Source organism: Corvus moneduloides, chromosome 6 (assembly GCF_009650955.1).
Source record: "Corvus moneduloides isolate bCorMon1 chromosome 6, bCorMon1.pri, whole genome shotgun sequence".
NCBI classification, from domain to species: domain Eukaryota; kingdom Metazoa; phylum Chordata; class Aves; order Passeriformes; family Corvidae; genus Corvus; species Corvus moneduloides.
The window spans coordinates 1868212-1883805 of NC_045481.1; the positions used below are offsets into that span (position 1 = coordinate 1868212).

Here is a 15594-nt window from a genome sequence, read left to right on the forward strand (position 1 = left end):
GGCACTTTGGGGTAGCTCCACTCTGGTCTCCATGCCCACAAGCACCTTCAGCAAGTTTTGGCTTAGTTTCACTTTTTCCCCACTTTCCTCCATCAAGATCTTCTCCCAGCCTTCTCCAGAAGTTCTAAAGGACCATGTCCTTGCTGCTCCTTCCTCTTCTTGCCCTGTGTAACACTATCTTCAAATAGATACTGCATTAAAGAACACCTCACAGATATTTCCTGGGCCTTTCCCATCCAAGGAAAAATCCTATCCCCCATTTCCAGGATGTCCTGCAGATAATCAGCTATCCAAGTTCTCCCTATCTTTAACTTCTTCCTTTTAAAGATGCTCCTTTCCTGTTTGATACAGCTGGCTCCTCCACTTACCATTTTTGTGCTTTGCCAATCATTTTTCACTCTGATTTGACAATTTATCTAAACTGACACCAGTCTCTTTTCCTGTAAGTTTATTTGTGTACAAAACAAATCGGTTTTGACTTTGACATTTATTATAAAAAGTCCATAATACATCATACCAAGGCATGTAAAAAATAAGAGCTATGGTTGGCTTCACATGGGTTCACTGCCTTTTTTCAGTGCCACAGAAATTCAGAGTCCCTGAAGCTTGCTGAAAATACCAAAGAAAAGCAGTACTTAGTAGGTTTACTTTTAAAATAGTTCACAATGCTATTTTATTTCTTTATCTAGGAAAGACTTGATGATGCTTTCAAATATTTAGAAACCTAAAGTATCTCATGGTATGGTTTTTTTTTATATTCAAGTGGAAGTTACATGGGCTGATCCATTATTAATTCCCTGGGAAGGCTTCTCCAACAAGGAGAAGACAAATTTATGCTTTTCCTAATGGGTTATACCATCATTATTTTAAACAGGCAAATTTTCATCCATTGTAAGCCCTTTGATACTTTTAAAATACTTTTTGGTGTTGCAGCTGGCTTTTTTCCAGTCAGTGGAATGAACAAGTGCAGATTTAAAAATATGTGAAATCAAGGCCTGAAAGTGGCTTCTGGACTTGATGATTATCATGAAATGAAGCAAAAATTGTTCCTAAATTTAATTAATTTATGTAACAACCATCATCCCTAGAAACAAATCTGCTTCCCAATTAGGTCTCAATCACTGAAAATCATACAGTGCAGTCATCTCTCCTTTTACTGCTGGATTGCACTTCCCATCACTGACATTTGTAATTTTTAAATTTATTACTTTAGTCCTGGGCATTTGGGTTTCTTACACTGCCTAAGTATGAAGCATAAACTGCTGGAACATTCACTCTGTTTCTATTACCAATTCCCTGTGATTTTATCCTGATAATCAGAAACTCAGCACGTAAGAAGAATCTCTTTACCTGTCTTCAACTGTCTTGTTGGAGGGGTAGAACACCTTGAAGGAAAATCCACTTCTGGGAAACGAACCCTGTGAAGGAGAAGGGGAAAAACCCCATTTGTGTGAGTGAAACTCAGTGCAGGGAGTGAGGGCCAGCTGGGATGTGAGAGCCCAGGGGATCTTACAGGGTTTATGCAGAGGCACTCGGTGTTGGTGACAGTGAAGGGGTCGTGTTTGTCAGCGATGACGAGCAGGTCTGGCACGGGATAAACCCTCAGGGCGTAATCGTAGGCCCAGAACACGGGGCTGACGTACAGCGGCAGCGGGGTCAGGTGCCCCTGGGCTAAAATGGTCTTTACAAACTGCAAAAAAACCCAAAAACACTTGGTTTGAACCATTTTCTGCAAGCCCAGTTCATCCCTGCATGTGCCAGTGTGGGTTAATAAAGCAGCTTTTTGAACCTGGAAATGTTTGGGTGTTTTTTGTGTCTCATTCCTTCTGATCATTAATGATTTCTAGATTAAACCAGCGGCTCTCCTCCAGCACTCTTTCCTTTCTTGAATTGTGGGGTTTTTAATACACAAAGGCCTTTTTAAAGCATATCAGCCAGTATTTGAAGATGTCAGAATTATCTCATCAGTCAGACTCTCTCCAGGAGAATCTATTTACCTGTTCCTCCTTACCAACATTGCCATAACTTTCATTTTTTAGGGGTTTTTTCTTCATTGCTTTCCTCACAGTACCAGTTAACCACAAGACCCACACTTCAAAAGTCTTTTCCCTGAACAGAAGAAATCATTTGATTACCAGAAGATTTTCCTTTCTTAGTGACAAAATTTCCCTCTCTTTTTTTTTTTTTTACACTGATGGCTGAATTAAAATAGGCAAAAAAGGCAGAGAAAAAGCGGAGTATGCAAAAAACAACCTGCAAAAGGTGTTGCAATTCTACATTTCCTTCATGTTTCCTTCCTGGAAAGCCCTGTATGAGGACAGGGAAGTGTCAGGAATGCAAATGTGCCCACAAAACCAAGGTACCTCAGCATCCACAGGGTGCTCACAGAGACACAGCTAAAACAACCTTCTGAGTCAAGCAAACAAAAAAAAATCACAGTAAAATAAATAAACCCAGACTTCATCCATCACTGCAATGAGCCAGGACTACCTGGATTGTTCACATCCAATTATATCAGTAAATGCCATCAGCTCCTGCTGTGGATTCACCGAGTGGAACCATGACCCCGAGCGCTGTGCTGATGTGTAAGAAGCAGAATTTTGGTTTTAAGTGAGGAGACAAAGCAAGCAGATGAATTTTAGAGGAAGTGACCTGCTGCTTTACTGCAAATGGCACTGGGTAACTGATCAAATCTTTAAAAAACAGTAATTTGTGTTAAAATTTGCCTTTAGGAATCAGTGTTTCTTGGCAGGACGTTGATGGTTGGTGCACACACAGTTGGCTGCTCTGAAGTTCTGCATTCCAGGGCAGCTGCAGTGTGACAGAATGACTCAATACCACCTAAAAGTATCCTGGTTTGAGTTATTTTGCTGTCAAAATGTAAAGAAAAGTAAGAGTACTAAATATATAAATCCTTCTTACAACCCCTCTGGGTTACTCGTGCAATGGGTCGTGAGAATGGAGATCAGAGCCCCCCAAATCCAGCCCTGCTGATCAATAAAATCAAAAATCTTGGCAAAAAGTGGTGAACACGACTCACTCACATGGTTGGGAATGTCCATGTTGCTGCTTGGGAAGTGAACACAGTTCCTGCACATTTTGTTGACCAAATCTTCCCGAAAAATAATGATTTCTTGGGTGCAGTATTGAATCCTGAGTGGAAAACAGCAGTGAAATTCAATAAAGTTAACCTAAAAATGAGGAAGATGCATTATAAAGTTGATCTCCCTCTAATACAGACGAGTGAAAAAAGCAATTTGAATTAAAGTTATACTTTCCCTTCTAGTTCAGAAAAAACATGCTTTTGAGCAGGATTTTTATACACAGTATCAATTTTTTTTAGCATTACTTCCTTTCATCATTGCTTTATTGATGTCTTAATGTATTTAAAGCTAGTTACAATTAATCCAAGTGAAGAATTCTATTAATTTGAAAAATTTAAGGCAAATTTTCCCAAAATTTGTAGATTTTGAAAATGGTATTTGTAAAATTTAGTAAAAAAATTATTAATAAAAAAAATTAGCAGTTACATGGTTACCTGCAGGGATTTGTGGTGAAAACTGAAAATGGCACCAGCTGTCTGAATTCCTGAGTGATATTTTCAGCCAGGGGGGGTCTGAAATAAATAGCAACTGTATGAACAAAGATTCTTTCCTTCTTTAACTACTGAACTGAAAATGCCAAGATTTGAGGAAGTGAAGCAAACTGACCTTGGTAAAATAGAACCAGGACCAGGATCTTCAGGACCAGGGACAAACACAAATCGACTACTGCAAAAAAAAAGAAAAGTTCAACAAATCTCTTTTACATAAACTGATCCTAAAAACTAGGTCTGGTGTTCTGAATTCAGAGATCAGGAGCCAGGAAAGTATTCCAGGGAGAGATCTTGGCTCCCTTATTAGGAGTTTCCATGCCCAAGCTATTGTAGATAAAATCAGACTTACCCTGCTCCCAAAACAAACCTGCAGGCCTGTTACAAAACCAGCTTGTTATCTGATCACAGCTGGCTCACAAGACAGAGAAAATAGGGTAACTCTCAGCTTCTTAAAGTAATTAAAGGCTTCACAAAAAAAACAGATTTCACCTTGCTCTGTACCTTTTGTGGATGCTGGGATATTCACATATAATATCTGCCAGAGCCTTCAAAGAACCTGGAGTCAGGGAAAAACAGGACACAACACCTGGTTAGAAATAAAACCAGCTTGGATGAATCTCCCCTCTACTGCAGAGCACTTTAAAAATAAGGGTTTATTCTCTGCTCTCTTTGTTTGTTTGCCATCATTATTTTAATTTAATGCACATGTCTGGCTGTTTACAGAGACTTCCCTACCTTTCAGGGACTGGATTTGATTTTTTCCATATGGCGCAGATGAAAAATTTCCACAGAAGAAAAAGCAGGTGGGAGGTGCAGAGGAATAACCTGGGAAAGGAGAGGATCTGTGAGCATATCCATTCACTTCAGCATCTTCCAGCACTTAGCCCATTCCATGAGAAGCAGGGACTGGAACAGCACTTCAAGCTCTGCTGCTATTAATACACCTGACTGATTTGATACAGGCTGGTTTTAGCTTAAAAAGGTGATGGCAATGTACAAATGTCACTTTGAGGGAGCCCTCTGTCATTTCCAGGCTGAGTCCCAGCATTGTTTGTGTGTATCCAACTACTGACTCACCCAGAGAATTATAAAAAGTGCAATTCTAATAAATAATGCCATTTAAAAATGTATTACTCCCTTCAAGAGGAAAACAGCAAGCAGGCAGCAATGGATTGCTGTCAACCTCCATGATCATTCCAGTTCAAGGGCTCTCCCAACATTAATTTCCCTTTTGGCATTATAAAGCAACAGTAACTGGAATTGCCTGAGCAGTTTGAGGATCTGATGAGTGCTCACAACCTCACTCATCACCCGCTTCAGAGCAAAACAGGGAAAAAAGAAACCTGATTCCCATCCCTGAAATAAAAATAGAAACAGCTACTCAGGCATTCATCTCACATCCCAGTTACTCTCCATTTTCCTAGCACACAGCATCACACTTGGATTTACTTCACTGGTTTTCAAAGGGGCTGGTAAATAGAACAGAATTGCTTAGACCAGAGAAATGGCTCATCAATAATTCTCCTTGCTCTCCCCCTCAGCTGCTCATTTAGTTTCTAATTATGAAGGTTATCACTTGCCTATTGAAGTCTCAAAATAGCAAATGCAAGGTCTGCATCTTTGCCAGGTGAGTGCAGCACACAAATCTCACTGACCAAAGTCCCTTCATCCCCTCAGCCCCTGCAGTCTTGGGGCAGGCCCAGTTTGCCCCAAGGATTTGCCAGTTCTGATCCAGATACTGAACTGGTTTTGTAACTTCTGCATGACTGTGCTAATTTGTGTCCAGCTCCCTTCAGGTGAGGAGCAGTTTCCCACCCTGAATTCTGGGTTGTTTTTAAAGCAGTCACTCTCTCACACTTCCACTCTGCCCGAGGCAGAAAGGGCAGGCTGTTCCAAAACTGCTGCAACACAAAGAAGCAATTCATGGATGCTACTGGTCAAAACACTACTGGTACTAAGAATTTATGGAAACAAATTATGAACACAAGGTTTAGAGTGAAAGCAACTCTCACCTACCCGAAAACATCGTGTGAAGCTTTTCCAGCACTTCTGCTTGGTCCAGCCACACGTCAGACACAAACACAAACATGGCATCTTCATTCTCCTCCTCCAGCTGCTTCAGTTTTGCAGAAGCCTTTACTGAAGATGAAGAAGGCCCTCCAAAGAAGTTTATATTCCCATAGAAGGCTCTGCATCATTAAAATACTCCAGTGAGAATCCCAGAATGGTTTGGGTTGGAAGGGACCATTCCAGCCCCTGCCATGGGCAGGGACACCTTCCACTCTCCAAGGGATCCATTCTTTCAGCAACAAGGAATTTATTATTCCCATGTAACAGTTACCTGGCTTTGCAATTGAGAAGGCCTGACATCCCAATTTCCATTAATATGCAGAACCCAAAGGCCTTTGGAAGGGTTTTTCTGCCAACACTACAGGCTTTAGTGCCTCTAAGTCCCAGAATTGCTTCCTTAAATTTGTATTTATTTTAAAGCATTTGGGGAGGAGGAAAAATAACATACTCGAATGTCAGAGAAACTATGAGATAACAATGATCTTACTTAGAAACCCATAAGAAAACATGGGGTGAGAGGCTGCCAAAAGTCAGCTTTGTACCTCGTGGTAGCAGAAGGCTCAGTGGGCGGAAATCCAAAAGCATTCACATGAAAAACTTCATCTTCATACCAACCTAAGAGGATTTGGAACAGCAAAATAACCCTTAAGTTCTTCTAACAGCATCATGTCCTAGACATTAGTCAGAGAGTTGGCAGCTGTGCTGCACTGCCAGTCCCAGCCTCCATCAATCCCTCTCTTGTGGTAGCTCCAGAACCAGACCACGGAATGATCCAGATGGAAAAAGGGCTCAGCAAGAAAACAACTTTTTTCTAACCCCAGACATTCCTCTGAATGGATTTGCTGCACAGGCACATCGACAACTCCCTCAGCCCAACCAGGGAGGAAGGGAGGAATGCAGGGGAACAGGAATTGTTCTGCTGGCCCTGTCCTGGAAGGGCCCCCATGTCCCAAGGACCATCCCAGTGTCAGGAACAGAAGGAACAGGGTGATATTTATCCCCACTCTCATTTCTGCTCCCAGCTTCTGCTTACTCTCTACATTGCAAACACAAAACACCCTGGAAAACAGACTGAGATTATGTATCTTGCACAGAGGAACATTCCACATACAGAAATAGCCTTTTTTTTGCTAAAACAAGGCTCCAAAACTGCAAGCTCTTACATCATCCTAATGAGAAGCCTCATTAAAGGACCAAAGCTTTGCCAGCACAAAGCAGCATTTTCAGATTGTTAAATCATTCTTTTGGTTATTCTAGGCTGTCTTCCTAATCCAGTCATAACTTCTCCAAGCATGCTGGAGCCAGGCTCCAATCCTCAAAGCTGCTCCACACCCTCCCATGCCCCAACACCCTCCAATTCCTGCTCTCTGCCTCCAGAGCCCACGGGGTCACAGCAAAAGCTGAGTGCCAAAAATCTCAGTCACAAACTCACTGATGGTCACCAGCATGAGATTTGTCTGCTCAGCCACATCTGGCAGCCACAGCTTTGACAGAATAATTTATTACAAGTTAAAAAAAAAAACAACAAAGCCCCAGTCTGCTTTACCTTCTGCCAAAACAAAGCAGGATTCAGTATATAACCCACTGTGGAACTGGTGCAGGAAGGTTAAGGAATGTATTTTTCTTAGATTTAAAGTAGGTTTTTTAGCCAAAATTTGCCTTCCAGCTGGTGTAATAGATTTGGACAGCACTGAAAGTTCACAGGCTGCCTGAAGAGCCTGGCAAATCCCTGGTACCTGAGCAGGTAAGTCCAGAGAGAGCCCACAAACAGGAACAGGCTCTGCTTCCATGGGGAGGAACACTGACCACGTCCAAGAGAAAGGCAGGAGCTGCAGCAGCCAAGGGATTGGAAACGAAGGAGAAAGAGAGAGCTGCAACTCTCAATATATAATTTTTAATGGTCAGCATTGATTTACTGTTCAATTCAAAGTTCTGCAGATCTGCAGGAAATTCCTCCAGCTCTTCCATCACAGGAAAAGGATATTGCTTTACTAAGGTCTAGCTGAACCACTCCTGTGGGGTCTTCTAGGAAAAATTTCCCCTAAAAAACAGGATTCATTAATAAAGCAAAATACACCCAAACACACAAATGTTCCAATCAGAAGCATCTATCAGTCTATTAGAAATAATTTGGCTGGTTTTAATGTTTTAAGGTGGCAAGAACTGGAAATAATGTAGTTTATAATAAGTGTATCTCAGCAGCTTCCCTGGGAGCTGCTGCAGTTGGGATTGCTGGTGCACCCCTCCCTAAAATCCCAGTCCAGGGCACTGGCAAGTCCCAACACAGCCATTGGAAGCTCCTGCCTTCAAGAAGGGACATGCTAAAAAGTCCTAACTGCTTCTGGTTGCTGACATAAAAATTTTGTAGTGAGAAGACGAAGACATTTTCCACACACGCTGGCACCAACTGCTTGTGGGAAAGTCTCTTAGAATGGGACAAATGTGAGATATTTAAGTTTTCTCATTTTCTAATATATTACAGCACTGAGTGAGCAGTGACCAGAGACTCCACAATAAAAAGCAACTCACCTCCTTGAGCTGAGTGATCATCCCAAGCACAATCACTTCTCCCACTTTAGCTGTATTGCCCAAGAGAGTTTCTACTGTCTTTAGCTGGGATCAAAGGCAAAGAATCCAATCAGAATTAAATCAAACTCTCCAGGTGCCTTTTCCCCAGCAAGACAAAGCCCCACACAGGACATGGTTTTAAATAACCAGGGGATACAGGCTCATTACAAACATCAGAGCCATATTTCTGAATGGGGCTTGGGAGACGATTCCCAGTAAGGGCTGCTAGCATAAAGAACTGCTGTGATTATTTGGATTAAAACTGAAAAGAATTCCAGTTTTTACCTGGAATTTGCTCTTGCTGTCATCAGGATGAGCAACGACTGGTGAAGGAGTAAACAGCTCATGTCTATGAGTCCTCTGCAGAAACCAAAATTGAAGTGATTCACTTTAAAAATACATGAGCACTGTCAAAAAGCCAGTTTGCTACAACCACTATACAAAATTCTTCATAAAGTTCTTACCCTACTTCATCCAGCAACTTTTAGTAATTCAGTCCTTTTGACAAGAATTTGCTTCTAAGAAACAGATGACCAATAAGACCAGGTAATAACACTAAGCCTCAAAAAATGTGTGTCATGAAAGCATCTGTAATGCTGCTAAAAGAAGTTATTTGTGCCAACCTGGAAGGCAGAGAGTTTATGAGGCAGGGAGGTGCAATAGCACAATGTATTTTTGGAAGGAGATGTAGGATACATCCCTGTGGACACCTGCAGAGATTCCTGACCTGCTGGAGGATGGAGTAGCGCTCCCGGAACAGCTCTGCCTTGTCTCTGGCAGTCCCAAATAAACTCGGCCCAGGGAGGTCAGTCATGGACAGGCTGCGAGGAGTTTAACACAATCATCATTTTAAAAAAGGGACATTCCACACATAAAAATGACTCATTGATCTAAAAGGTCTGGGAGGCTGCAAAAGCTACACCATGATTTAGGTACTCCATGAGGGACACTCCTGCTCAGGATCCTGTGTTTCTGCATTTCTACATCCATTTCATTCCCCTCTAACTCACAGGCTTTGAGATTTATCCTTCCACCCAAAGAGGCCTCTGCAGAAATCCGTTTTTAAAAAAGCAGTAATGCCTTTAAGCAGTTGTGAACAAAAGCATTATTCCTCCAGTTTCTCCAACCCCCAGATTCACCAGCTGCTCCTAATTTTTCTTTTTTACCGTTTGGAGCTCTCCTTAGAAACCCCTCAGGGCTTCAGGGAGCTGCAGGATACAGACTAAAAAAATAAATACAGGCAACAGACAGATCAAATTTATTAAAAAAATAAATTTGAACAGCCCAATGTGAGAAAAAAAACCAACCCCAAACTACCTTTAGTGATGTATGTCCTAGCCTTAGTGCCTTTTTTATTCACTAAGTGGCATAAACTTGGTTTATGGTCTTAAACATTTATTACCTTTCTCACTCAGGCTTCAGTTGAACAGACCCAAGAGGGAAAGATTAAAAACAGACTTATCCTATAGAAATAGAGGCTTTGTTCTTAAAACAAGAAGTGCTTGAAATTTAAAATATGGGAGACTTACGGCAGAAACTTCTTTCTTTCTGAATTATAGATGTAACGTGGGATGTCAAAGGCTCCAATAATGTTGAAAACATTTTCTCTGAAATAAGAACAGTTACAGCATTAACTGGATGTTATCTTCCAACCACACCATTCCGTGATTCCATGAAGGGCATGAAACAAACAGTAACAAATATGTTGGCTAAAATGGTATTTGTTTTGTTCACTATCATCACCATTTCTCCTGCATCATTCTATTTTCTATTCCATTTTCTATTCTGTTTTCTCCTGCATCCTCTAGTTAAATAATTAAAAAGACTTGTTCCTGTGATCTGTAGAGCTTTTCCCTTCAGGACTCTCCAGTGAGAATCTGTACATACAGATTTCTCTTCACTTCTGGAGCAAAAAAAAAAATACATTGAGTATAAAAAAGCACCACAAAGAAAAATCACACTCAAACCATCTGCATCATAAAGATTCCAACGACAAGGAGCAAAAGTTAAAACCAAATTCTCTCCATCCTGAGAGGCTAAGGGCTGACAGTATCTAACTGACATGCCCAGCAAACCATCTCTCTTCATGCTCTGCATCACGATGCGAACACTAAAGGAAACACATCCATCAGGATCACAAAGTTCTCAGAAACTCCAGTAATTGCTCCACACTTTGTTATCACAGAAGGAAAATCAATCAGGGCTTCAAAAAACTAAACAAAAAAGCAGGAACGGGCACCCCAGAGGAAAACTTTTCTAAAGTGCTTTCAGAAAAGAAAGGCACAAAACCAACCTGAGATAACTTTCATGTAGAGCAAAGCAAATAAAGGCATGGACAGAAGTATTGGTTAATATTCAACCTGTATCACACACAACCCCAGCAGCTGAATTCCAGAACATCAGATTATGTTTAGAACCCCCTGGAGGCCCATCCATGAGAACAAACGCTCCAAGCAGGAACCTGGAGCAAAGGCAGCAGCAGGAAGACAAAAGGACAGAGCAATGACTGCACGTGGAGCGCTGCAGAAAATGCCTGGCATTCATTTCCCCAGGAGGAATAAGGAAATGACACCAGCTCCCAGAACCTCCAAAAAAATTTATAACGTCACCCTACATCGCCTCATCCGGGGCCCGGCTGCATTCCTGGACAGCTGCCTCCACTGTGGGCTGCTCAATCATATTAGATGACACTGGAAGGAAAAATCCCGAGGATTAGAACTGCAGCAAGGAAGGAAGCAGGTCTGAAGTATTTCACATTAAATGGTTGAGTCTCCTCAGAGGAATACACATAAATAAGAATGTTTTCTGTAAGCTAATGGCACACACTGTTTTACAGAAGGATCACTTAATATTGCCACCAAAAGGACATATTCCTAGGGGAAAAAAATAACACACACACACTGTGCCCACGCTGAATTCCCTAAACATGGAGAACAAGACCATTACAGTTTATGCAAAGCTGCCAAATATATCACAAATGTGTTAGAGCTGAGCTTTCACATTCTGGAGGTTAATTTGGTTCCAGAACATTATCACACAGATTGCTGCCATAAGTGTTCCAACAGAACTTTGGAGATAGGCACATTGTTGTTTTCATGGACTTAAACTGAATTGGAATTAGTATGAAGGCCTCACCACTCTCACAGGGAAGAATTTCTTCCCAATATCCCATCTAATCCTGCCCTCTGGCAGTGGGAAGCCATTCCCTGTGTCCTGTCATTCCATGCTCATGTAAATAGTCTCTCTCCATTTTAATATTTAAAATTATAGTTTCAGGTACAACGATGTCCACACAAACTTTCAGTCACTGTCACTAAAAAATTCTACTACTCTTGGAAAAGTCAGGATATTCTACACTGCCAACTCTTTAAATGGCACAAATGTCTTCTGCTGACATTGCAAACTTCAGTGTTTAACCAAAATAAAAGGCCAACAAACACATTTATCTCAGTCAACCCCTTACACTGCAATGACACCTCAGTGCCTCTGCTGCCAGTAACTGTCTTTGTCTAGATAACATCAGAAATGCCAGGAAAACTTGCTTAAGAAAAAGAAATTGTTTACTTACAAGGTTGTTTTTCAACTGCATCGATGACATTTTCAATTACATCGTCAAGTTCTTCTTCACTGGTGGACTGAAAAGCTTCAGTGAGATACTTCAGGGCATCCCTAATCCCAGAAGAGAAAGCACAAAAAGCAATTAATATTCAATAGTTTACACAAACTGTGCTGATTTTGGCAGGTGTGCCCATCATCACCACATGGCTCGTGGTTAAAGAGTAGAAACAATTAGCACTGCATAATAGCTCACTGGTTTAAGTCAAAGAAAAAAATCATTGGGATTGAAAATATCAGGGAAAAGAAGTGGAGAACCTCAGCTTCATACAAAAAATTGCATGTTGGAAGGGAATTCTGGAGACCCTGTGGTCCAACCTTCTCCTCAAAGCAGGGCTTGGGTTATGCTGTCCAGGGCCCCATGGAGCCAAGTGAGGGAGATTCCACCACTTCTCTACTCCATCAACTTCAAAGTTTAATTACTATTACAATGAAGAATTAAATTAAGCTTGTGCCCGTTGCCTCTTGCCCTGTCACTGTGCAACCTTGAGAACACTTCTCACTTTTAGGAAGACTGGGATTAGCTCCTCATGAGTCTTCCCTTCTTGACGCTAAATAAACCCAGATCCTTCACATTTTCTCCATGTCAGGTTCTCTGACCCTCTAATTACAGAATCCCAGGATTCAGGTTTGGGTTGGAAGGGACCTTAAATCGCATCTCATTCCAACTCCCTGCCATGGGCGGGGACACCTTCCACTAGCCCAGGGTGCTCCGAGTCCCATCCAACCTGGCCTGGGACACTTCCAGGGATCCAGGGGCAGCCACAGCTTCTCTGGGCACCCTGTGCCAGGGCCTCCCAGCCAGCAATTCCCAATTCCCAATCTCCCATCCAGCCCTGCCCTCTGGCACTGGGAAGCCATTCCCTGTGTCCTGTCCCTCCAGGCCTTGTCCCCAGTCCCTCTGCAGCTCTCCTGGAGCCCCTTTAGGCACTGAGGTCTCCCTGGAGCCTTCTCCAGGTGAACACCCCCAGCTCTCCCAGCCTGGCTCCAGAGCAGAGGGGCCCCAGCCCTTGGAGCAGCTCCGTGGCCTCTCCAGACTTTTCCAGCATCTCCACGTCCCTCTCATTTTGGACTCCAAACCTGGATGCAGCTCTGAAGCTGGGATGTCACCAGAGCAGAGCTTCCAGCTCTTCCTGCTTCCCTTACAAGCCACAGCCTATAAGCAACTGGACCTGCTCCAGTTGATCAATATCTTTGAAATTGGAGTTATTTTAATTCTCAATAACACAAGAATTAGAAATCTGGTTCTTCTCTCATCCTTAGACTAGAGTCTCACATTAAAGATAACAATTTTCTTATTACTGTCATCTGTTGGCCAACCAAACTGGCATTTTGGTGATCAGCCTGACCTTCAAAATGTCTCAGCTCATGGAACTGTGGAGTCAGGAGTTCTGGACTTGTGCTCCTCACTAATGAAAGTATCAGGGCACTGTCCAAAATAATCACATCCCATCCACAACAGAAACAAAATTTAATTGATATTAACACACGAGAAAGAAGAGGAAAATGAGAGCGATGGAGACCCAGTCTCTTATAAATCATGACACCTTCCACTGCAAGCAGGAATCACTTTTCAGTGACCTTGCCATCTTTAAATAACACATCCTATTATACTTGGAAATATAGCATTTCTTCCTTTGGAAATGCCACTTCCTCCTTTGGAAATGCCATTTCTTCCTCTAACAAAGAATGCTGAGCACAAGACTGGCAAGTGGAACTCAGAAAGAGATCCCAGAGTTGTCAGGGTCAGAGGCAGACAGAAAAACCCAACCGAACACCCAGCACCAGCATCAGGGAGGGCTCCAAGGGGAGACCATGGGCAGCTTTTGGTGGCACCCACGGTTATGGTGGATGGATGGATGGATGGATGGATGGATGGATGGATAGACGGACAGAAGAGGCCCACAGCAGCAGGACAGGCAAAACAAGGCATTGGAGAAGACTCCAGAGGCCTCGATGCGGGGGAAGGAGGGAGAGGAGGTAAAGGCAGCACCTCGTCCCGAGGAGGTGCCGCGGGGGTGCGGAGCGGCCCCGACCCCATCCCGTAACGCCGCACGCCGGGCCCGAGGCCCGCCCGGGGCCGATCCCCGCGGGCGGAGCGGTTCCCGGAGCAGGGTCCGGGCCCGGGGCTACTCACGGGCGCAGCAGGAGCCCCCGCAGCCGGAACGCGGAGCTGAGGCGGCGCCGCAGCCGCTCCGGCTCCATGGCGGGCGATGGCGCCAAACGCGGCCGGGCCGCCCCCAGCAGCCCCGCCCGGCCCCGCCGCGGGAGGAGCCCGGCCCGGCCCCGCCGTGCCCGTGTGGGGACAGCGCGGCGGCGGGAGCCGGCCTGGGTCGGCCACAGCGCAGGGATTGTCCCCTGGGCTGGCAGGGCTGGGGCACCGCGAGTCCTGAGGGCAGCTCCGGGCCCCTCATGACAAGAGACACTGAGGGGCTGGAGCGTGTCCAGGGAAGGGAACGGAGCTGGGAAGGGGCTGGAGCCCCAGGAGTGGCTGAGGGAGCTGGAAAGGGGCTCAGGCTGGAGCAAAGGAGGCTCAGGGGGGACCCTGTGGCTCTGCACAAGTCCCTGACAGGAGGGGGCAGCCGGGGGGGTCGGGCTCTGCTCCCAGGGAACAGGGACAGGAGGAGAGGAAGAGGCCTTAAGCTGCACCAGGGGAGGTTTAGATTGGATATTGGGAAAATTTCTTCATGGAAAGGGTTGTCCAGCCCTGGCACAGCTGCCCAGGGCAGTGGTGGAGTCCCCATCCCTGGAGAGATTTCAAAGCCGTGTGGATGTGGCTTATGGGGACATGGAGCAGTGGTGGCCTTGGCAGACTCCCATGTTCATCGAGGGCTTTTCCAACCTAAACCATTCTGTGATTCCATAAAACACCCTTGCTGTGACTGACACAAGTTATCCAATACAATTACCCACAGTATCACTTTGGTCCTTGTAGTGGTTTGGTCCAAAACACTCGTTACTTACTTCTGTGCCTTTAAACTGAGCCATGCTAACCCATGACAGTCCTTCACAGGTATGGTAGATGACAACTCTTCTGCCCCCTCCTCTTTTCCTGTAGGCCCAGCACAGGTTCCTCTGCCTCTCCGGTACTCCAGAGTCTCTCCTACTTCAGGTTTTCTTGCTACAAAACATCCGTGAAATACATCTGGCTGTGAATTGGTCCTGCGAGCACGGGATGGTCTCCAGGGCTGTTTTAACATAATCACAGAATACCAGAATGGTTTGGATGGGAAGGGACCTTAAAACTCATCTCATCCCACCCCCTGCCATGGGCAGGGACACCTTCCACTAGCCCAGGCTGCTCCAAGCCCTGTCCAACCTGGCCTTGGACACTTCCAGGGATCCAGGGACAGGCACAGTTCCAGGACTGTGGGGTAGCTGCCTTCTCTCCAGATGGAAAATACCTGATATTTCATTCAAACGCTCATCTCCATCTCTCAAAGTACAGCTTGATTCCACAGAAGGCTCACAAAGCAACTTTTGAAAGAGTTGGATTGAAAGACTGCAGGGATTTAGACAGACAAAAAATGTCAGCTATTTTCTATAGTCCATTCTCAACTGCATAATTTATAATCACTCCTCTTTGGGGAGTGAGCTCATGGGTGAAGCTGCTGCTACTCTCTTCAGACAAAGATCTGACAGGTCTCAGCTATTTTGGCAGGAAATATGATTCATTTCTCGTCGCAGGCATACAGCTAGGTGCAAATTATAAGCCCAATTCTTACATAAGTACCTTCATTTGCTAA

The 15594-nt window shown here is 44.1% G+C and overlaps 1 protein-coding gene across 3 annotated transcripts; it reads right to left on the reverse strand.

Annotated features, from left to right (window-relative positions):
- Positions 1–433: 433 nt before the first annotated feature.
- On the reverse strand, positions 434–14099 carry POLE2 (DNA polymerase epsilon 2, accessory subunit). Of its 3 annotated transcripts, XM_032113397.1 has the most exons (19): positions 13986–14097; positions 11802–11902; positions 10848–10923; positions 9763–9840; positions 8961–9054; positions 8519–8593; positions 8195–8278; positions 7650–7706; positions 7212–7260; positions 6208–6280; positions 5612–5784; positions 4331–4420; positions 4097–4151; positions 3711–3770; positions 3539–3616; positions 3045–3153; positions 1514–1690; positions 1351–1418; positions 436–609 (listed from the first exon to the last, which is right to left on the reverse strand). In XM_032113397.1, exons 1-19 carry the CDS (start codon positions 14051–14053, stop codon positions 591–593), a joined length of 1584 nt encoding a protein of 527 aa, XP_031969288.1. In that variant the 5' UTR covers positions 14054–14097; the 3' UTR covers positions 436–590. The 3 variants fall into 3 exon arrangements, with proteins under 3 accessions (XP_031969289.1, XP_031969288.1, XP_031969287.1); XM_032113396.1 differs by lacking the exon at positions 436–609 and having other exon boundaries at positions 616–1690; positions 13986–14099; XM_032113398.1 differs by lacking the exons at positions 10848–10923; positions 13986–14097 and having other exon boundaries at positions 434–609; positions 1351–1690; positions 11802–11889.
- Between the last annotated feature and the right edge of the window lie 1495 nt (positions 14100–15594).

Bases quoted from the DNA above. Each gene is read 5' to 3' on its own strand.
- POLE2 (XM_032113396.1), bottom strand. From the start codon at position 14,053: ATGGAGCCGGAGCGGCTGCGGCGCCGCCTCAGCTCCGCGTTCCGGCTG. The intron at 9,055-9,762 runs GTAAGTCTCCCA...AACTCCTCGCAG, and splicing joins GAAAGAAAGAAGTTTCTGCC to CCTGTCCATGACTGACCTCC. The intron at 3,617-3,710 runs GTCAGTTTGCTT...TATTTATTTCAG, and splicing joins CCTGGTTCTATTTTACCAAG to ACCCCCCCTGGCTGAAAATA.